Raw genomic sequence first — 22,484 nt, 5'->3', positions numbered from 1 at the left:
TCACAGGGTTTGATTCCCAGTGGAGGCATTCATTCAAAAGAGAGTGAGAACAAGACACAATTCAGATTCTGGAAATAACACCATGTGTGTATTTGAGGATGGTGTGTTTGAGGCTGGCTTTGGGAGGAGGTACCTGGCAGATGTTTTTGGGGAGGGGGAGGGGTTTATTTACTGCCCAATCTGAGGTTGAGAGGACGATGCTTTAAAAATGGGAAAACCGAGGTCTGAGTAGGGACAAGTGCGACAGTCTTCAGGCTGGAGGAGCCTAGGAGAGCTGGGCTGGGCTGGCGCTGCTGTGTCCCCCAGCCTGCTCAGCTCACAGGTCCTCTTACAGATGGGCTTTTTGTTGTGTGTGTGTTGTTTTTTTTTAATTCTCACCTGAGGATATTTTTAAATTGATTTTTAGAGAGAGAGAAGACATGAATGTGAGAGAGAAACATCAATCGATTGCCTCCTGTACGTGCCCTTACTGGGAATTGAACCTGCCATCTAGGCATGTGACCTGATCTGGAATCAAACTCAAAACTTTTTTGGGGTACAGGATAACACTCATCAACTGAACCACCTGGCCAGTGTGGAATTGGTAGTTTTGATCTGCAAAGATTTGAATGAGATGGGTAACCCATTTGGCCATGAAAATAATTTCTCAAAGGTGCCTTTGGGTGTTTTATCCTATCAGGATTTTTTTTTTAATGTGTTTTTATTGATTTCAGAGAGGAAAGGAGAGGGGGAAAAAGATAGATACATCAATGATGAGAATCATTAATCAGCTGTCTCTTATGGAGGATGGAGCCAACAAGCCGGGCATGTGCCCTGACTGGGAATGAACCCTGACCTCCTGGTTTATAGGTTAAATACAATTCACTGAGCAGTGCCAGGCCTATCAGGAATTTCTTATCTCCACATCTCAGCCTTCCCACATTTGTTAGTCTGAAAATGGCTCTTGTCTGTAGCTTGAAGAAAATGGCAGGCAGCCATTCATATTACATAAACCTTATATATATCTTTTGAATATAACAAGCATTTTATTAGCTTTTTCCTTCTTGAGGCCTATTTCAGAGAATGCTAACAGATGTCTCTGAGGTGGAGCCTATGAGGGCCGCCCCTGCCTTGGTCTGTAGCCCATTTCTCTTCCCAGCCTGCACCTGTCAGCAGTTTCACCCTGACCTCGCTCACAGGAACTCTGCCCTCTCTCTGCTACCAAAGGCCTGGGAGACTGCATGGGTGCCCTGGCTGCCCCTCATGGCCTCTTCCTGGTCTTTCTGGGAGGACACCAGGTCCGGCCTTTCTGGCCCACCCCCCAAGGTGGCAGGACTAGAGAAGGACAGCAGAGCCCAGCATACCACGTCTCCCTCCGGGAATTGTGGTGTTTTGTGTGTGTTTTTTCATTATATTGTCAACCATTTGGGGCCTTTTTACCAGGATGGTTTGCTGTCATGCTTACCTGAAGCTGCTTTCAGACCTGGAGGAAGCTGATCCCAGGTCTCCCTGCTTCTTGAGAAGTGGGACAGTTTACCTGCTGCACGCCGGATGGAATAAAAAGGAAGTGCCATGTTCTTGGCACATCGCACAGCCCGGTACTGAGTGCCTCTGAACGTGTTACTGCCGGTTTTGACGAGTGTGCTTTAATCTGGGAGATGCTTATTAAAAATCAGAGTCTTTTTTTCTTTTCGAGGCCCAGCCCATCTCTGCCAGCACTGAGTGTTGCTGTAATGAAAACAGTTAAAATCAGGTGTGCAGGTCACTGGGAGGGTTTCCGTTCCTGGCCCTCTGACAGGCCTGAGCGAGCTCAGGGAGCCGCCAGGTAGTGGAGAGGCCGAACTTCCTGCTTTAGCGGGAGCTCTGTGCTGTGGAGGCAGAATGCGGACAAATTGGAGGGGCCGCGTTGGCCAGAGCAGAGGACTGGTGTCACCAGGATGAAATTACGAGCTGTCTTTCTCATTCGTATGGCAGCATGTGCTGCGTGGTCGCTGATTGCATATCCTGTGGCTTTCTCCGCCGAATACCTTTGGCTGACTTACTCTTTCGACTGCCCACTGCCTGCCGGGCTTTTGGTAAAGGGGGTCAGGCACTGTTTGTCTGGCAGAAGCCTTGCAGCAGCCTCACAGCAGCTTGATAGAGAGAAGGATACGTGGGGAGAAGGGAGGAGGCTAGCATGGTGGTGGCCTTAGACTGCTCAGGCTTCAGGTTCCTATCTGTAACGAGGAAGAATAATCTTTATCCAGAAGGTTTTCATGAGCTTTCAGTGAGACAGCCTGGCCTGAGAGACGCAGCAGGCATAGGCTGGGGATGTGGCAGTGGGTGGTTGGGGGCAGTAGGTGGTTGGGGGCGGGGCAGTGGGTGGTTGGGGACGGGGCAGTGGGTGGTTGGGGACGGGGCAATGGGTACAGGGCAGTGAGTGGTGGGCAGCTTTGTATCCAGACACCAGCTCTGCTGCTCTGTCTTTGGCAGTCCCTGGAGTCTCCTGGACTTTTCCTCACTTTATAAATGAGGAGTAACCTATGTCACTACTTCCTGTGTATCCCCTCAGGTCTCCTCAGCTTTGAAGACCACATTGAGGGTAATTTCTGGCAAAAGTTCTTCCCGTGCCTGCCTTTGCTGCCCCAACAGCCAGCTGAGCTGGCTTTGCATCTTCAGATCCGGCTGCTCCATCCCCTGGCAGACTGGCCTTCCCGAGGGAGGGGATTGCTTTCCGTCTGTTTCATAAGTTTATGCAACAGGATTTACATGATGTCAGGCCCAGCACTAGGTGCTGGTCTTCATCGATGAAAAGACTAATGGGTCACCACACCTGTGCACAGCGCCATTATCAGACACATGGCCTCCCTCTAGCTCAGTAGATGTTTCTTCTTGGAGAGGGAATGACGTGTTTGGGGAATAGGCTGGGTGAGCCAGCTAATGCACAGCCCGAGCCTCAGTGTCCTCCTCTGGAATGAGGGGCTGGGCTAGAACCACATTACTTCTGAGCTGTGTTATACAGCGCGGGCCAGGGGCTGGGGACTCGGAAGTCCAGCTGTGCTCCAGAAGGGGAGCTGGGAACCCTTATCCACAGTTCGAGGAAGGGTTGCTCATGGAGAAATCCGGGCAGTGTTAAGCATGAGGACCAACGCCCGGTGTTACAGGTGCAGATAGGGGTGAGATCTACTGAGAGGAGAGGCTTTCTTATTCCCAAAGATCATTTAAAACCAGTCAGGACCAGCCTTCCCCAGCGTGGCTTCAGTAGTTGCCTTTTGCTGTGCAATGAAGACAACCCATAGGAGAGCCGTTTCAATGGAAGCCTTTTGAAAATAGAAAATAGTGATAATGTTTACTTCTTTCTTTCCAAAGCCTTAAACTTTAATTTTTACTCACTATTAACCTGCCATACTGATCTTTTAGTTTGAAAGGAAGATGGAATCTCATCCTAAGGAGGCTGGAGTATGTCCAGTTTGCCCCCCTCTCACCCCCATGTCCCAATACCTGCTGTTCACAGAGTGTCTGCTCCGAAGCCGCCTGCTGTCGGAGGCGCTCATGCACAGTGAGTGTTTTTCTTTCTTTCTCCAGGTCATGGCTTCCAGCTTCTCAGAGCTGAGTCTCCAGCAGAGGAAAAAGAAATGACTGTCGGGGGCCTTGCTCCAGGTCTGTTACGGGGACTGAACCTTCGCTGGGTGCGAGCTTGCTCAGGACAGGAAAGCTTCTCTCTTTGAAGGGCTTTGCATTTGTTACAAAGAAAATAAAGATGACGACTTCGTCAATCAGACGGCAGATGAAAAACATTGTGAACAATTACTCAGAAGCAGAAATAAAAGTGCGGGAAGCCACCTCCAATGACCCCTGGGGCCCGTCCAGCTCCCTGATGACCGAGATCGCGGACCTGACCTACAACGTGGTGGCCTTCTCGGAGATCATGAGCATGGTGTGGAAGCGGCTCAACGACCACGGCAAGAACTGGCGGCACGTGTACAAGGCGCTGACGCTCCTGGACTACCTCATCAAGACGGGCTCGGAGCGGGTGGCTCAGCAGTGCCGGGAGAACATCTTCGCCATCCAGACCCTGAAGGACTTCCAGTACATCGACCGCGACGGCAAGGACCAGGGCATCAATGTGCGGGAGAAGTCGAAGCAGCTGGTGGCCCTGCTCAAGGACGACGAGCGGCTGAAGGCCGAGAGGGTCCAGGCCCTCAAAACCAAAGAGCGCATGGCCCAGGTGGCCACCGGGATGAGCAGCAACCAGATCACCTTTGGGCGCGGCTCCAGCCAGCCCAACCTCTCCACCACCTACTCAGAGCAGGAGTATGGCAAGGCCGGGGGATCGCCAGCCTCCTATCACGGCTGTGAGTAGTGGGAATGCGCCTCACCCCTTGCCAGGAGCGCTGGGCAGCAGCTGGGAGGTGCCCTCAGGCTGAGCGAGATGGTGCGTCATCTCAGCTTCGGGCCGCCTAGACAGCAGTGTTCCTTCGTCCGCTCTGAGTCACTGTCACAGAGGGCTTTCGGCCTGTGGCTGCTTTGCTCCAGTGTCTCAAGAGCCTCTGCTTCTGAGTTGCTGCCGCACATGTAGGCAGGACTGCCTCCGGGAGAAGGGGAGGAGGCAGGCCTCCCGGGTCCTGCTGGGAGGGCTGCGTGAAGGGCTGCCTGCCGCACACACGGGGAGGAGGCTGTGTTTGGTAGCTGGGAGGAAACAGGTGATTTTTCTGGATAATCTTGTTTCTTTAATCTCATATCATTGTTTTTTAATGATTGGGCTACAGGTTTCCTGACCGGCTCAGTGTACTTTCTGCTTTGGCATCACAGGGCACAAGGTGGTATGTCTCTGTGCACTGACACGGAGAAAGCAAGGCCTCCGCAGGTGTTCCTGTGGGCAAGGGCTCCTTTTCCCACCTGCACACGAGAGTTCGTGTGGTTTGCTGGCATGGCTGGGTCTGTGCGGGGGCTGCTGCTTCCTCATTTTGCTTCGGATCGCCCTTGGCCCAGTGTTCGGAAGAGGTGGCAGGATCAGAAGTGGCGTTGAGGCCTGATGGAAGCTGGCCTCTGTGCACAGCATGGCGTCCGGGCACTCCCTGAAAGGGGTCTCCGGGATCGCGCCTCGGCCTTCACAGGGCGGTGGAGAGAGGCGGCCATGGCCTGCGGTGGGCTGCAGTGGGGGATGCAAAGATAAAATATAGGTCCCTATGCTCTTTCTTTCTGGAATCAGTGACACTTGGGTCAGCATAACAAAAAACTTTTTCTAAAGGAAGCTTTAGCAGACCCTTGCTTAATCAGTGGTCTGCTAACATTTCCTGCTTTTGCAGGTTTCAGTTTGACATTGCACAGCCACCAGGAGCATTTTGAGACGTGTCAGATAGGAAATTTGCATAGTAAAGCCAAAGTCCCTGCCTCTAGAAATTGTAAAGTATTGCCAAGCTGGGAGAGGTTAGCATTTTCTTGTACCGTCAGTTCCTCACTTAGTTTGAACTCTGCTCAAGCAAAGGTTGTGACCTTCATGAAAGCCTGCATCTTGGAAAAAATATAACCTGCGTCTCCAGAGTCCAGGCGAGGTTGCCCAAAAAATACAGACTGCCCTTCAACAGTGAAGTTGCTTGTTTCTCTCAAGTTACCTCTCTCCATCCTCCAGAAAGGCCTCCTTGGGTTGACTTGGTCTCCAGGCCCTTGGCTTCCTCTTGGGAAGTGGCTGTAGTTGTGCTGTGTGGCCACCGGGAGCTGCCCCTCTTCCTACCTGCCCTTTGAGCCATTGTTCTCAAGAAGCCAGAGGCCACAGAGCGAGGGGCTGGAATATGCTTTTGTTGGTAGTGTGTAGGAGGCTCCAGTGGCAGGGAGGTCATGGAGGGTGCAGGTGGGTGCCTGGGCGGGGCCTCTCATCACAGGTCCTGCCGGCCTTACACTGGGCTGCCTGCTGCTGCCGTGTCCCAGCTGGACGGTTTCTGGTTCCCTCAGACCTTGAGCTTGAGCAGCAAGTTCAGGGTCAGAATGTGGTGGGTCAGCAGGCTGTTCACTGCCTCTGAGAACGCCAGGCAGGCACTGGCCTCCGCTGGAACCTCTGCCACTCCCACTTCCTCTAATGGCCTGTCTTTTTCTGTGTGTGTGTGTATGTCCCTGCCCAACAGCGCCCGAGACCTCGCTGTGCCCCCAGCACCGCCCGGGGGTCCCGCTGGGTCAGAGCGAGGAGCTGCAGCCGCTGAGCCAGCATCACCCCTTCCTGTCGCACCTGGGGCTGGCCTCCCACCCAAATGGTGACTGGGCCCAGCCCTGCCTCACTTGTGACTGCGCAGGCCGAGGTGGGATGGCAGTTTGCTTTTTCCTTCCTAGAAATGCTGGGCAGCTTGCTGGGGGGTGCGTGTCATGTCAGTACAGCCAACTCTCCCCGTGTCCTCTGGGCCTCATGGGCCAGACTCCAGAAGACCAAGGCCTTTCTTCCTCTCCCCAGGAGCTCAAGGCCTGGCCATGCTCCCCTCACACTGTCATGTCACTTCTAGAAGTTCTGCCTGAGGCCTAAGAGGGGAGCTGCTGTTGGGTCAGCCCGGGTCGCTGTCCATGCTGTCCTGTGTCCCCATGCCCTGAAAAACATGGAGGGGCCTTCCTGTCTGCCAGACCCAGGTGCGGTGGCGGACCAGACCACGCGGCTTGTTGAGCCGGAAAGGTGTGGCTTAAGCCTCCCAATGTGGTCAACCCGGGGAACGGGGAGGATGGTCCTTGGAAGCCACCGTCCTTGATGCAGTGATACGTGCCTGGCTGAGGACAGATGGGATTGTTTTTGCTTCTCAATTAACTGCTGTTCTTCCTAAAATCCCCATTACAGTGGTGAACAGAGAGTTAGCTGTACTGTCAATTCTAGGTCACACTGTTTGAAGATACCTAATTCAATGGGTAATTAAAAATGGGGCTTCTCTTTTGACTAATTAATAATGTATCCTGGTCAGAGACTACAACTGTTACAGGTTAAACCAAAAACAGATTGCTGTGTTGCCTACAGGAAAATGCTCTCAATCTACCTGCCTCAGGTCCCCCGTGGGGCCCCGCCACAGAGAAGAAAGCTTTATTAGAAGGGTGCCAACAAAGAGGCTTTGTGAGCCGCCCAGTAAGGTGTGGCCAGCCTGTATTCAGGCTGGAAATAGGGACTGTTTATTCCTGCTCATTAATTCTACAGGGTTTGGGATGTGGGCATTTGGTTGATCACTGTATTTAGCTCTGGGACATTTTCCTTTGTGCCCTGTCTTCCTCAAACAGTTTATAGAGGACTTTGTAAGGAGGGCCGGCTTTGCACCGTGTTCCCAAGGAGCTCCCAGAGTGCTGAGCTGCAGGTCTGCCTCCACCAGACCTTCGGGGTGCTCCCAGCAGGCCCCTCGCCCTCAGAACTCCAGGATCTCCCTTTCGTTTTCCAGGTTCTACCCTTTCAGTAACGGGCAGGGCCTATGGTGTGCTCAGTGGTCAGCTTGGTATTCACTGGCCCTCCAGCTCCTCTGTTGGCAGGCTGCCTCTCCTGGGACCTGGCATTACAGTCAGGTGACACGCCCCTCCACTCCTCCCACCATGCCGGGACCAGACACCCTGCTCCACCAGCCCCTCTGCCCCTCTGCCCGCAGTTCCTTCCACGTGGGGGCCTCCTCGCATATCTGGCAAGGTGGATTTCTCTTCTTCAGCTCTGGAAGGAATTAAGGATAAAAATGAGTTTTATTTATTTTTTTGAGGATTTCTCCCACCCTAGATGAGTTTTGGGCAAGCAAGTGTTTCACAGTGTCATGTGTCATGCTTCACCATGTGTTCATCCCTCTCTACACTTCGCACGCTCCAAGACCGGGGCTGCGGGGGCAGGGCCCTGTACCGTGACTCCTCTCTTCTTTCTCGGCACCTAGCAAAGTGCTGAGTGGAAGGTGAACGCTAACATAGGCATTTTGGCAGACTTGCTTTGGACACACTTGCTAGGAACCCAGCAGTGGAGAAGTCAGACTGACCCAGAACTTCATGGCAGGCTCCTGACATTTGTGAGAGGCACACTTGGGACCCAGACCCCTCAGGGAGGCCTGGGAGACACGGTGCAGACTCAGGCAGGGGGCAGGGAAGGCAGCTGTGAGAAGACCCCTTGTGTTCGCACCCACAGTAATGGTGGCGTTTGAGGAGAGCTTCCTCTTCCTTCCATACGCATGTACCCTTCTGTGCGGCCTCCCTCCCTCATCTCCTCAGACACCACAGGCCTCCTCCAGGAGCCTCTCCAGTGCTGCCCTTCAGCTCTAGCTCCTGCCCTCCGCTCCCTGCCAGCTTCTGGCTGGCTTCTTCCCCATTCTTACCCGCCCTCCCGCTTCGTATTGTACACCAGGTTCTGATCTCGGGTCGCAGAAGGCTCCCCTGGATCCAGGGGTCCCCAGAGGGCCCAGCTCAGAGCCTTCGGCGTGGCGGACAGTTCCCTCTCTGGTGGTCTTTGGTTGTCCCTGCCAGCTTGAGTCTGCCGAGGTCTGCCTTGGCTACCACTCTGGGTGAAGCCTGCCCCAGCTGCACTCGAGCTCCATGTTTCCTTGTTCATTCAGCAGATATGTATTCAGCTCCCACTGTGTGCCAGGCACTGTGCTAACACAAAGCAGGGCCCTGCCACTACTGGTGGAAGAGAGACAATACACATAAGACAGTATTCAGCATGTTACATGATGAGTGCTTTGTGAAACAGCAAACAAAACCCAGAGCAGCCCAGCCCTGGCTGCAGAATAGGGAAGGAGGTCTGGAGTGTTCAGGAGGGGGTCAGAACAAGCCTCTTTGGGAAAGTGATGCTGGAGCAAGGCTGAAGGAAGAGGAGGAATGAGCTGTTGAGATCTGGAAAAGCACTCCAGGCAGATGGCAGGAGCTGCAGTGCAAAGGCCCTGAGGTGGGAGCTGCTCAGGGTGTTTGTGGAGCAGGAAGGGAGACAGGAAGTGGCCAGTGTGGCTGGAGCTGGTGAGGGAGAGGGTGAGGTCAGGGTGGGAGTACAGCAGAGGGTGGGCCTGGAGAAGGGGTAGGTCCACTTCTCAGACTGACTCAGGCGAGGAGCAGTTCTTTCCAACCTCATCCATCTCAGACTGGTCCTTTTGTGTCAGCGTTTCGTTTGTAGCAATGTCAGGTGGCTTCTTTCTCTGCCTGTCCTTATGCTGTCCTGTGCCAGATGCTAACCAGACTGGCGGTGGGCTTTTGGGTCATTACAAACCCTTGGCTTTCACTCAGTGAGCTCGGGAGGTATGGGTGGGTTTGGCACCGAGGAGGGACTTGATCCGGTTTAGGGATGAGCAGGCTCAGGAGGACCCTCTGGCTATGTATGAAGCAGGGCGGGCCCAGAAAAGCCAATCAGGAGTCCACTGCCCTCCTGCAGGTGGGAGACGGCATGCCCAGACCTGACGGGGCTGTGGAGGTCTGGGTGAGAGTGACAAGGCTTGCTGGAGGACTGGACCAGGTGAGAGGAGTTTGGGACAGCTCTGATGACTGTCGTCCCTGGCGAGAGGGCGCCCGTGAGCAGAGCAGATGTGACAGGCGGGATTGTGTTCTGGACACGCTGGCGTGCCCAGCAGGCTCGCAGGTGGAGGCGTGGAGGAGGTCTGAGGAGTCCAGGGCGAAGGGAGCATCCAGGCTGGAAGGTGCCTTCTGCACTCAGACCTCCCCGCACTCACATGGTTTCCTCGTTCCCGGGGGGCTGGCTGCCCTCCCATCGAGGCTGGCTCCTGGGCCCGCCTGTGCCTTGGTCACGGGGAGTGGTCAGGACTGCTGTGTGCAGGTGGAGCTGTGGGGCCCTGAGGAGGGCTCTTGGGTTGTGAGGGGCTGGGTTTTGCTTAAGACGATCTAGACTGGGTAGACAGACAATCTAGACAAGGTAGCCAGCTTGTATGGAGTGAACAGGCCACTTGCCCCCCTGCCCAGGGCTCTGTCCACCCTCCCACATTCTGCAGAGCCACTCACGATGCTCAGCAGGCTGTGGGGAAAGTGTAGCTGTTCTGGGGTGGCGGGAACCCATATCAAAGGCACCACAGGGTTGGGAGAATTGTCCCTGTGAGTCACTGGAAGCCTAGAAGGAAAGATCGCTGCTGTCCTCTGACATCGATGCTCCAAGGTCCAGGGCTAGACCTCCCGCTCACCCCCCTCTGGGCCTCGGTTGGCCTCCACAGAGGGAGGGCTAGTGAAAGGAGAGAAGGCCCACTCCCTTTGTGGGGCTCCTGCGTCTGTGTCCGAGCCAGGCCCGCACTTGCCTTGCTGCAGTGTGACCGTGACCATGACCGTGTCCGTGTGGCTGGTGCTTTGGGTTTCTGGGTGTCAGCTTTCCCATTCTTAGGAAAGGGGAAAACGGAAGGAAGGGGGAGGATAGAAATCCTCATTGCTGCCTGATTCCTTCAGGTGGAGGAGAACCAACCTGAGGCCCCAGAACCCAGTGGGCAGTGGCGTGCTTTGCAAGGGGTGGGTGCTGCTGCCTGTGCCAGGTCTCGCAAGCTGTCCGATGAACCCTGCTGGTTGACACCTGCAGCACTCCGGCCGGTGCTGTCCTGTGCCATATGCCGCCTGTGGGGGTTCAGGTCTGTTCCCAGGGGGCGCCAGTGTTCCCGTCAGGCCAGCCTTTCCTTTGGCCTGGGCCGGGAGCCCTGCACACAGGGAGGTCCCCTTGCACACTGTGGGCAGTGATTCACCATATTCATTTCATGTATTTGCCCTGCTTCACTCTAGAAAGCATTGCAGTTGGCATTGTCAGAGGATTATATAGATACCAGAAGAAAATTGGGCGAAAGGAAAATAAGGATAAGAAAATGAGACAAGACAAGGGTCACACATAACTGCTGGAGATTTGGCTTTGAACTTCTCAGCCACCAGCACAGAGAGGACAGTTCCTCTTTGGTTGCTGAACAAGAGTCCCGGATGCAGCTGAGGTCCGGGAGGCCAAGTGCTCCCTGTGAGGAGAGGCAGGGCCGGAGCCCAGGCCTTTGCGGGAGCGCTGGGCGCTCTATCCTGGCTGCTCTCACGGTCTGCCGCAGTCTCTCGCCGGGAGTGGAGGGATGGATGGCCCTCCCACTCCCTCATGGAGATCAGACATTCTTAAACGTTGGAGAGATTCTGAAAGCTGTTGCATGCATGGTTTCTCACATGTGTTTGAGAAGGCCCTGGTAACAGCCTGCCCTCCAGGGCTCCAGGGAAGCTGGTCTCTGCAGCCCGGACGTCAGGGGTGCCTGACGCCGTGGCACCGGCTCTGCCAGCGCACTGCGGAGGAGAGCATGCACACATGCAAGAGAGCGTTTCCGGAGCACCGGGCAGCTGAGAAAGAGGCTTCTGTAATCTGTTTTGAAAATCAGAGGATGTGGGGGGAAATGTTAATTGCTTTAAAACAAAAATCAAACTTAGCCAGCATGTGGCTCAAGCCTTTCTGGGCCCTGGCTAGTGTGGTTAAGTGGTTAGAGCATCGGCCCAAGTGCTGAATGGTCTCGGGTTTAATTCCCAATCAAGGGCATGTATCTGAGTTGCAGATCTGATCCCTGGCCCGGTGAGGGCACATGCAGGAAGCAACCGATCCATGTGTCTCTCTCACGTTGATGTTTCTCTCTGTCATTCTCCCTTCTCCCCTTTCCTCCTTCCCCTTTCCTCTCTCTAAAAATCAATGGAGAGCCCTAGCTGGTTTGGTTCAGTGGATAGAGCATCGGTCTGCGGACTGAAGGGTCCTGGATTCGATTCCAGTCAAGGGCACATGCCCTGGTTGCGGGCTTGATCCCCAGTGGGGGATGTACAGGAGACAGCCAATCAATGATTCTCTCTGGTTATTGACGTTTCTATCTCTCTCTCACTCCCCATTCCTCTCTGAACTCAGTAAAAATTTCTTTTTAAATTAATTTCTTTATTGATTAAGGTATTACATATGTGTCCTCATCCCTCCATTAACCCCCAACACTTCCCTCCACCCACCCACTCATGCCCTCACCCCCCTGGTGTTCGAGAATAGGTATACTTTTGATTCATTCACACCGGGGGACTATTGCTGTGTTGGTGGTTGTCACTGTTTTCCTTGATAGTCGAAGAAGTCAGGTATTGCATGTTTTAAAAATTCTTGCTGCACACTTATTGAAAGTTGCTGCTGTAAGAAGCTGCTATAGGCATTTAGCGTCTTTAGGTTTTGGTTGAATTAAAACATAGATACTTGTGTCTTTGTTGAAATTCATGTCTTGCCCCGTGCCTCCTCACAAATGTGAGTGCCAGTGTTCAGAGCCCCACCTTCCCACTCCCTCCTCCCTCCCACCTGGAGAGCTGTGTGGCTCCCAGCTCCCCCCAGGAGCAGCTCTCACAGGGGTGGAGCGGCAGGAGCCACGGGGACCCCGGAGAAGCAGCAGTGAGGACAGTGGCTCCATGTTTTGGACAAGCCTCCCTCCACACCCCTCAGGCCCCCCCCCCCCCCCCCCCCCCCCACACACACACAGGTTTGTGGTCTTAGGATGCAGCCCAAGGAGAGAGCTTAGCCTTGCTCTTGGTTTCAGATGGAGGTGGGCTGTGACTCCTGCAGACAAGTAAAAGGGCTGCCTTTTATCTGTGAGTTCCTCCCCCCTCGCTACTTCCCCTGCCCCCATGGCTCTGGCTCTGCCTTCCTCCTCCCTGGGTGTCAGCTTCTGTGTCTGTAACCAGAGGTGGCAGCACCAATATGGTGACGAGTGTGTGAGGTGTGTCCTTGGAAGTCACAGCCACTGTTTCATTCTAATGCATGTGACAAGCAAGACTAAACTTGGAAATAAACTGACACGTGTTTGAACTCTGCTCTGTGCCTGGAACAGGGCTGCATGGCTCCTACCATCTTGGGGAGCTGGCTGCACCGCCAGCAGGTCCGTGGTGCAGAATGCATAAGTGCCAGGGGTGAGGGGCAGGCGAGGCCCCGAGGGACCCACGGAGCAGCTACCTCTGTGTGCTCACCGAGCACCGGCCTGCTCTTGGTGCCCAGGGGTGGGTGAGGGCATCTGGCGAGGGAAGCTGTCGGAGCCCCTGCCCTGTGGAGCATTCTGGTGGCACAGTTGGGGAAGGCTTTCTAGATGGATGCCAGCAGTGGAGCTGACACATGAGGAGAATGGACAGTCCCCAGGCAGAAGGAGCTAGGGAACTCTCAGAACTGAAAGTGGGCTGCTGGGACAGGTGCCCAGGGGCAGGTTGCACTCATGAGCAGGGCAGGGCCAGTAAAGAGCCGGGGTGGCGGTCCATTCCCTGCTGGGTGAGGGTGCCTGTGTGCAGGGAGGTGGGGGCACTGCGATGTGCCTGGGCAGGCTTTGACCAGTAGCTTCCCAGGAATGCTGCGGTAGTCAAACCCGGTGGCTTTAGGTTGTCCACCCTTCTGGCGCCAACCCTGTCTGCAGCCGTGCTCCCTCAGAAACCGGAGGGGAGGCTCGGCCCTGGCCTTCCCCGGCTCCTGTGGCGGCCACCGGCCCTGGCGCCTTGGCCAGCAGTTGCAGAGCTCTAGCCCCCGTCCCCATCAGATGCTGTCCTTGGGCATCTGTGCATGTGTCTCTTGTCTTGTAAGGACACCAGGGCCCACCCTGCTTCAGTGTGGCCTCATCTTACCGAATTACATCTGCAACATTTCCAAATACAGCTCCGTGCGGAGGTGAGGTCCTCAACCTCTCATCCGGGGGCCAGTGCTGAGGGCCCTGGTCAGAAGAAGCACTGCAGTGCCGAGTCCACTCGCCTGGCTGAGGTCACAGCTGCCCCTGTTGGTGGGGAAGCAGGGAGTCTTGCTGCTGAAGGTCATTGTGAGCCAGGCCTCTGACTGGATGGTCCGCAATGTCTCCAGGTGTCAGAACCTCAGTTAATCAGAACCTGGCCCCTTTTCAGCTCCTGCAAAGCTGCAGTCCTGGCCTGAGAGCCCACATTGCTCCTGGACGGGGCCTATTGCATCACTGCTCTGCATAGACCTTCCCAAAGCCTCCGGGGCCTCTGGAATGACCAAGGCTCTTCCATGTGACCCCTGGGGCTCCTTCTGCCCATACCAGCCTCAGAGCCCCACCCCCTGAGCAGAACTCCCACCTGCTCTATGTTTGGCCTCTGCTTCCCCCTCCTCTGCTCCAATAGCTCCTGTCAGAACAACTCCCTGACCTCTGAACTCAGAAGCCCCCTCTGTCCTGGCACTCCCTCCCCCTCGCCACTTAGGTAGGCACCTCCGTGTGGAATGCACATTTGCTCGGGAGAGGGGGGCATTGCCCAGGCCGAGTTTGTGTGGAAAGGACTGTGGTCTCCGAGCCCCGAAGGTGGTTAGGAGCAAGCGCGAGACCCGGCTCTAAGACTTGGCTTTGAGTTCTGCCAGCTGTGAGAGTCATTTAACCTTTTGGTCCTGTGGGAAGGGTTACTAATAAAGAGCAAGATCTTCAGGGTCAGACTTTCTCACTGGCTAGGTGACCTTGGGCAAGTTCCTCACAGCCCCTCAGCCATAGTCTATAAGTTAGGGCAGTGGCCGGCAAACTAGTCAACAGAGCCAAATAGCAACAGTACAACGATTGAAATTTCTTTGGAGAGCCAAATTTTTTAAACTTAAACTTCTTCTAATGCCACTTGTTCAAAATAGACTTGCCCAGACTAGACTTGCCCAGACCGTGGTATTTTGCAGAAGAGCCACACTCAAGGGGCCAAAGAGCCGCATGTGGCTCTCGAGTTGCAGTTTGCTGACCACGGAGTTAGGGGGTTTGAGAGCAGTATCCCCTCCTAGACTGAGGGTTCTTTGAGATGCTAGTGAGTATTGTATGGGTGAGGCGGTGGACTAAGGCCTGCTTGTCACATATTAACTCATTTAATCCTCACTGCCAGCCTACTACCACCTAGACCAAGGTCACGGATTGAGAAGTAGCAGGGCCCAAGTCTGAGCCCAGGTGTTTGGGCTTGCCCTCCACATTGGGCTGCCTCTCATGCTGAAAACACTCTGCCTAGGTCAGCCAAGGCAAGACACACACACACACACACACACACACACACACACACGGCATTACACACACAGGGAATGGACAAGGTTCCCTGCGGGGACATGCCAGAAAGGCACACCCACACATCCACACGTGGAGCGTGCATTAGAAAGCTTTCCTGGTGGAACCACAAGAAAGTGTCAGCAGTGTTTCCTCTGGGAGAGGAGTGGCTCTCGCTCCTTCGGTGCTGAGTGTTTAAGACGTTCTCTCAGCAACACTGCCGCTGCCTCCTGGAGGTGAGCCGCTGCCACCCACCAAAGTCTTCCGAACTGCGTCTGGCTGTATGCAAGTGCCTTCCAGCTGTTCTGTCTACCCAGACCACCGGGACCACGCGCTGCACTGCTCGTCCTGTCCCTTTAGGCGCATTGCGGCGAACTCCCTGTTCTCTCGAGCCTACTGCACAGGGGACCCGGCAGTTGCCTTGCAGCGTCCCTGGGTCGGGGTTGGTTCATGCGCTGCCTTGTGCAGTGCGTGGCTCAGTTCTCATTCTACACGGCTGTGAACTGGAAACAGATCCAGGGTCAGGATTGGAATCAAGTTAGAGGTGTTCCCAGGAGCATCATGGGTGGTGGGGTGATGTCATCTGGTAGGCAGGGATTGCCATAGCATCAGGTGCCTTCGGTGTGTCCCTCTGTTGTACAGTCAGACCTCCCTGGCAGCCTGAGAGAGCGCTGGTGATGGTGCTTTGCTACACTTCTCATCTTGTGCCTTGGGCCTTCCCCCGTGGGTTGATATCTTTTTTCTCTTTTCATTCTACCTCGGGCAATCTGAACTTACTTCTCGTAATTTGCCTCATTAAACTAAAAGCAGCCTTTCCTGCTCCTCCCTATGAAGTGGCAGTGCGGCCTGGAGCTTCTCCCAGGGGAGCGGATGTGAAGCCTCTGCTCAGGCCCAGCCGAGGGCGGGGTGTCCTCAGCACCCTCGGTACTGGCACAGGAAATGGCTGTGCAGCTGCCGGAAGGTGCTGCCCCTGGGGACAGACTGCCCGTGGGGACAGACTGCGCGGGCACTTGGCTGCCCTGTAGTCATGAAGAAGGAACTTGGCTGGACTGGGAACGGTTGCTGGAGGCAGATGCTGGCCCTGGGCTCGGTGTGGGCTCCCAGTCCCTCCCCTAAGGACCACAGCAGCGGAAAGAGGAGGTGGAGACCACAGCCTAGGTTCCCGTGCAGGCCTGGGCCACCACAGCTACCATTTATGGATCCACGATGTGAGATAGGAGTGCCCAGAGGAGCTCCATCCCAGGTCTGTGGTTATGGGTGGGACAGAGCGCAGGGCCGGGCCAGGTACATCCTCCCGGGAGAGCCCGCCGTGTCAGAGGCACTGCTGACCCTCCCGCAGCCCCACTGGGCTCCGTTTCACAGAGGAAGGAGTCCAGAGAGGTCGGGCCGTGTGCGGTGGTCTCCCTGCTAGTGAATGGTGGTGACAGGATTCGGACCCTGGTCAACTGAGTGGTGGCAGCAGTGCTTGAGCCCAGTGAGGTCTTCTTGGGCCCCTGAGGCCTGGTGAAATGTCTTGTGTGCCTGTGTGTCCAGCTTCCACTGGGGACACATGGACTTGAGCCCCTCAGCCTGCAGGAGGCCCACATGCCGGAGAACTTTACCCGAGTCATGCTGTCACCTCAAAGAGCCACTTGACAGTCAAGTCACGTCCCCCTGTGTGTGTTCCCGTCCATCAGCATGTGTGATTGTAGAAGCTGCAATCTTTCTAGGAAAATAGCAAAACCTAGCGATGCGAAGCAGCAGCTTTCTGTTTTTCTCTTACCTTGACTGCTTTGCCTTCTTTCTTCAGAATGACCCCATCCTGACCTGCTGAAGCATCTGTGAGGGCATCTCCCGGTCTCTGTTTGGGGAGCATGTTGGGGCACAAGGGCCTGCTCGCAGCACAGGGCCCACAGGCCCCGGGAGGGAGGCGGGAGGCCGGAGGTGCTGGCCTGCTGCGCTGGGGCCTCTGTGCCTGTGCTTCAGGGGAGTGTGGGCTTTCCCAGCTCCCAGGCTCACCTCTCCCGCAGGCTCTCCTAGGCAGGCACTGGAAGGGGAAGGACAGGGTGGGGCCAGAGTGGGGCCTGTGCTTATACCTCTGGCTTTGAGCTCTTCCGGTGGGATCTTAGCGGCAGGACAGGGCGGTGGTGTGCTCTCGCTCCTATCGTGATTCACTAACTGGGATGGCAAGTGCTGCTCTCCTTCCATAGGCGCAGGCTGAGCAAGCACTCGCTCACCCGAGGGCGGGCAGTTCTCAGCACTTGTCTTTCCCACTGGTCCCTCCCTGTGAGTTGTGGACCTTCAGAGCCTCGGAGTAGGCCCAGCCACACTCAGGTAGTCAGAGGGTCCATTCAGGCCATCAAACAACCATGTCTGTGTTCACCGTCATGTGCACGGCACAGAGGCCCTTTGTGGGGCCGAGATGCTGTCACTAATGCAGAAACATCTCTGTCAGGGTCCTCCTCACAGCTGAGACCTCTGTGAGCTCAGCTGATGCTCAGGGCTAGTGGCTGTGCATTCGGCCACCTGCGGAACTGAGAGCTTGTGCCTCATTCATAAAACCACAGCATTTAGGGGAATACCCTTTGTCTCTGTTTCCACATTGATGTGGGAAGCTGTTTCCGGTGGCGGCTGTGCGTTGCTCTCACAGCGTCCCTCGGTGGATAGAGCAGGTGCATTTGCATGTGAAGCCAGCCGGGCTCGCAGATGTGCGGAAAGGGCCGAGGACAGGGAGGCTCTTTGCTCTGGGAGTCAGTGTTCGGAGCCCTGGCCATTCATCCCGTGCTGAGCGGCCTGGGCGCCGCTGCCAAGGCCGCTTTCCCTGCCAAGACGGGGCTGTGCTCTGAGCTTTTTGGGATGTGAGGTAGGATATGAGGTCTTCTCTTTTCACTCGTCGTTTCCATGTGGTAGTAAATGCAGGGTGTCAGGTGCACTGTGTTGGTTTCAAATGGAGTGTTTTGTGAAGCAAGCTGAGAGACGCTTTATCAGGAAAGAGGCTGGGAACGGGCAGTCTGAATGGCTAGTGGTCTGGACAGAAGAGCTGCATTCAGTCCAGTAGAGTCCCCCAGACCTGTCTCCCAGACGCCTCCGGAACTGCCCCCCACAGGCGCCCCCTGAAACATCTGGCTCTGTGTCCACCGTTTGGATGGAAACGGCTCTGCTTCCAGAGCACAGTGAAGCCCTGACGCAAGTCCTGGGGTGGGCTAAGTGATGTTTGAGAGCAAAATAGGTGCTTTTCTTTGGTATGTTACTAAGAAATCAAATTATTAAGATGGACCTGACATTTGGATGCCATCTAGCTTTATTTCTAAAGAAATGCTTTGTAAAATTGTGGTGATGCACTAGGTGGGGATTTGACTTGATTTTATCCAGAAGAATATCTTTTTTTATAGTGGCAGCATTTTTTTGGATGGTTCTTTGGTTGATAATAAATCATAGCAAACACCACTGAATTGTTCTGAATGAAATCTTGCCGAAGTATGGTTTATGTGTTGTTGTTTTGTTTTGTTTTTAATTGTGTGACAAAGCAATGCCGCTTAGAGTCTCCTGTGCCCGGAGCAGCCCCGGCCTCACCTGGTTCTGAGAATTCCTCCCCGACCCCAGCTGTACCCAGCCCTCTTCTCCTGTCTAATGCACTACGGCCAGAACCCAGCCATCTAGAAACCTGATCTGTCAGAAATCACCCCCACTCTTACTTTCTCCCAGAGGCAGGTCCTAAGCGCTGAGTTAAAATTGGAGAGTTAGGCAAAAGCAGGGTTTTGGTGAGTCCTGATGATTGGGTTTGTTAGAGTGGACACAAGGAAAGCAGGAGCAAACTAATACACAGTTAAAGCATTTTCAAGCAGTTACCATCAGCCATGAAGTGAGTTCTCTACCTCTGTCTGTCCATCATGTGCGTGCAGCATCTGTCCGCTCAGTGGCTGTGTATTTGCCAGCTGCTCTGTCAACCTTGTTAGTGGATGTAATAGTGAGGAGGCTGGCCTGGGGCTTCCCCAAGAAGTGTGTCTTCTGGCATCCACCTTCCAAAGTGCAGGAGGGGGGTGGTGCCATGGGAGAGGAGGTGATGACCCAGCCCCAGCGGGAGGGCCTCCCTGGACTCCCTGGCACCGGGGAGCTGAGCTCTGAGACCAGGGGGAGCGTGTGTGTGGGGGGCGCTGAGGAACCGCATGCACGGAGGCCCAGAGGGAGGACAGGTGCAGAACCGTCTATGGCTGGGGTTCCAGTCCTCTCTCAAATGGCAGACCTCCCTGGAGAATTTCAGAGAAGTGTGGTCCGTCCTGGGGAGAGGGCAGAGATGGCTGCACACTTAGCACATGCTCCCAGAGCTTTATATCCAATTTCTGGAGGCACTGAGACGCCCTGACGCACAGACACTGTGATAGGCTGAGAGCCCAGCATGGCTTATTGACAGAGAGACGAGCCTCTCTTACGCTTCTTTCCCTGGGCTGTGCCACACCAGCCAGGAGCTGTCCCATCCCTTCAGTAAAAACTGTCTTTCTAGGAGCTGCTCACAGGAGTTTAAAGGAGCATATGCTTGTGTTGTTGTTTTTCAAGTCAGTGTACAGTTTCACTTAAAAACCCAACAGTCTTCAGGGTTACTGCAGAAACGTTTAGCTGTCATTGCCCATGACCCTTAAAGCCGTGAGTGCACAGGGAGATGCTCATGCTATGATGCATAGTGCCCTGCACGTGTTTGATGCTCTTTGATGCAGGTTTTCAGGAGCCATTCTGTCCATCTTCTACAAAGCGAGCTCCACTCTGGAGCAGGGCCGCTCTGCGATGCAGGCTGAGGGGCGGGTGCTTGGGGGCCCGAGGGCTGGGTGTGTGCCTGAAGCATCTTCTCTCGGTTGAGGCCGCGTGGCGGTTGTGAAACCACATTTGACATTACTTGATTTAAACCTTGAAATGTTCACAAACCTTTCAATCCCCATATTGCCGGGGCATTGCCAGGCCTGTGGGTGTGCGGTGGGAGCGGGCTGTGATTTGCCTGGGTACCTACTGAGCATGAACCTGTGCTTTACCTTTCCCACAGCCACTTCCCCTCGGGTGTCCTCCGAGCTGGAGCAGGCTCGGCCCCAGACTAGCGGAGAAGAGGAACTGCAGCTGCAGCTGGCGCTTGCCATGAGCAGAGAAGTAGCTGAGCAGGTTGTGCCCAAGCCCACTGTGCGCTGCCCTGTGCGGGGGGGCAGGGACCCCAGGGAAGACAGACACTTGCCCTGTCCCACACTCTGCAGATGACTTGTGTTGCCACCTGTGTGTTCTGTCACCTCCTGCCTCCAGTTAGGGCGGGGTCCTACACAAAGTACATTTAGGAAAGGTCTTCGGGGAAGGAAGGCTTTGCCAAGGGACAAACCAGTCAAAAGTGCTTCCCAGAAACCCTTTTGCCAACCTGGCCAAGCCTCACGGGCTCGCTCTGCGCAAGCTGAGTGTCCACGGCTCCCCGGCTGGTGTGTGGGCTCCCCGCCGGCTTAGCCCCGGGCAGTCTGTGAGGACCCAGCAGCATCTGGACACGGAGATACTCAGACAGGTAGATGGAGGCCAGGCGCATCCTCTGGGCCGCTTTAGTTCATAGCATGCCTATGATTTGTTATATTTACAATAAATGTAACGGATCTATTTACTAATATTTAATCATTATGTAATCATTTAATCATTAGGATGACCCAGTCTTTTGCATATGGTGGCTATAATGAATCATTTTTATTAGAAAGCGTAGAAAAGAAATAGTCATTTCTGGAGGAATGCACAGCGGAGGGGAACAATATGTGATTTTCCTCTTGAATTCCTTTCTGGGTTGTCGGATTTTCTACTTTTATAAACTGACCTATTGCTGCTATATTTAGGATTATAAAGCCATTTTCATTTTTATAAGAAACATTTGAGAATAAGTATCTTGTGGTGCCAATTTGTGGTGCCTGTGCCCCAGGCTCCTGGGACCCCAAGGCGGGTGTGGGGAGAGCAGGGAGTCACAGGAGAGTCTCTGTGTCCTGCAGGCTGTTTCCCAGTCCTCTTTTGAAATAGCACATGATACAATCTTGCGTTTCCTGGTTCTGGCCCGGTTGCTTTGTTCTGTAGAGTGATGTCATTGCAGTTACCCCAGCTTCAAGTGCATTGTCCTCTCCAGGAAGAGCGCCTCCGGCGGGGCGATGACCTCAGGCTGCAGATGGCGCTGGAGGAGAGCCGGAGAGACACCGGCAGGGTCCCGAAGAAGCAGGAGGTGAGTGCCGCGCCCGCCCGCCTGCCCCGGCAGCTGCTGAAGGGCCAGCTCACCCGCAGTGCCGTGCGCGCGCCCTGCCCTGTGGAGCGCTCCCACGGCGGCTTCTCTTCCTTCTGCAGGTAGTCCTGAGGCCTGGAACGAGCAAGAGCGAGGTGAGGATGGAACTGACAGTATGTTTTGGCCTCCTGAGACCACCCGAGAGAAATGGGCATGGCCAAGGGGACTAGGTGCCTAGGTTCCCATTCCCCGGGCTGGTCTGTATGTACCTCAGTCCCCCCGGTGACACAGCAGGGAGTAGAGCCCACCCCATGCAGTGATGGAGGCCGTTGGTTACATAGGCTTAATGTCAGGTGCTTCGGAACCATTTCCTGGCACAGGGTCAGCCCTCGTAGTGCAGGTCTTCCTTGCTGTCATCCTTTCTATGCCAGGCTTCCTGCTTCGTACTTCAAGGTGACCAGGACATGGCTCTGCTCCCAACAAGCTCCTCATCCAGCCAGGAGTCAGCCCCCCCCAACCACAGGGCCAGGGGCTCAGTGGCCAAGCATCCTGGCAGCTAGGGAGCAAGGCGGTGGGTGTGCGCTCTGGAAGGAGGAGGAAGCCTGGGTCATGCCGGAAAGCCCTCGGCCTATCTGAAAGTGGGCATATCGTTAGGCACATAGTAAATACCTCCGTGTGGCTGTGGTAATGCCGGGGCCAGAGGGACATGGGCAGGGCAGGGCATGGGGCTGCTCAATGCCAAGGCTTCATGCCCCTCAAGAGGGACTCTGCTCTAGTAAGAAGCACGGGCAGTGTTTTTGCTGACAGGTGGATGTTTGCTGGACCATAGCAAAGTAAAACTTCTTCTCCTTTTCTCAAAAGCCCAGCTCCTACCCACAGCAGACCACTCTGTTGGATTTAATGGACGCCCTCCCCAGCTCAGGCCCTGCTGCCCAGCAAGCTGAGCCCTGGGGCCCGTCAGCCTCAGCTAGCCAGACCAACCCCTGGAGCGGGCCCGCAGCCCCCGCCGGCACTTCGAGTCCCTGGCCGTGCGGTAAGGACCCCCTCCTCCCTCTCCTGCGTGCTGCTGACTGGGTGAGGGCAGCAGGGCAGAGCTGTTGCTCTCGCTCATCTGGCAGAGGTGAGGTGAGTCTGCCCCTGGTGGGGACCCAGGCTGCTGCTCTCCTCCTGAGGACTCTCCTTCTGCTTTGGATGCTCTCTGCTTTGGCGGAGGGAAAGTAGCCTTCCTCTCTGTTTCCCACGTGATCAGAAATGGCTGGTCCCACCACTGGGACCCGTCAGCGCTTTCAGCCTCAGAATTGCACTCAGCAGCCCAGGTTAACAAACTGAAATACACAGCACGAAATGTGGAAATCAAGTTGCTATGATGTACTTACGTGACTGCTAATGAAAAGGGATACATTTGC

General features: G+C 55.1%; 1 protein-coding gene across 5 annotated transcripts in view; it reads left to right on the top strand.

Moving 5' to 3' along the window:
- EPN2 (epsin 2) overlaps positions 1 to 22,484 on the top strand; it is a 78,314-nt gene that overhangs the window by 41,046 nt on the left and 14,784 nt on the right. For 2 of the 5 annotated variants that reach the window (XM_084861520.1, XM_084861521.1), the window contains 6 exons: positions 3,544 to 4,313; positions 6,081 to 6,251; positions 19,897 to 20,009; positions 20,989 to 21,081; positions 21,201 to 21,233; positions 21,940 to 22,111. In XM_084861520.1, coding sequence (XP_084717646.1) covers positions 3,719 to 4,313; positions 6,081 to 6,251; positions 19,897 to 20,009; positions 20,989 to 21,081; positions 21,201 to 21,233; positions 21,940 to 22,111 — 1,177 coding nt within the window. In that variant the 5' untranslated portion in view covers positions 3,544 to 3,718. The remainder of the gene's footprint in view (positions 1 to 3,543; positions 4,314 to 6,080; positions 6,252 to 19,896; positions 20,010 to 20,988; positions 21,082 to 21,200; positions 21,234 to 21,939; positions 22,112 to 22,484) is intronic. The other 3 variants (XM_084861523.1, XM_084861522.1, XM_084861524.1) reach the window with 3 other exon arrangements.

The sequence above is a fragment of the Pipistrellus hanaki genome (assembly GCF_964339955.1).
Source record: "Pipistrellus hanaki genome assembly, chromosome: 16".
Taxonomy (NCBI): Eukaryota; Metazoa; Chordata; class Mammalia; order Chiroptera; family Vespertilionidae; genus Pipistrellus; species Pipistrellus hanaki.
Note: the sequence above shows the minus strand (reverse complement) of the source record. Positions and strands in the feature narration are given on the sequence as shown.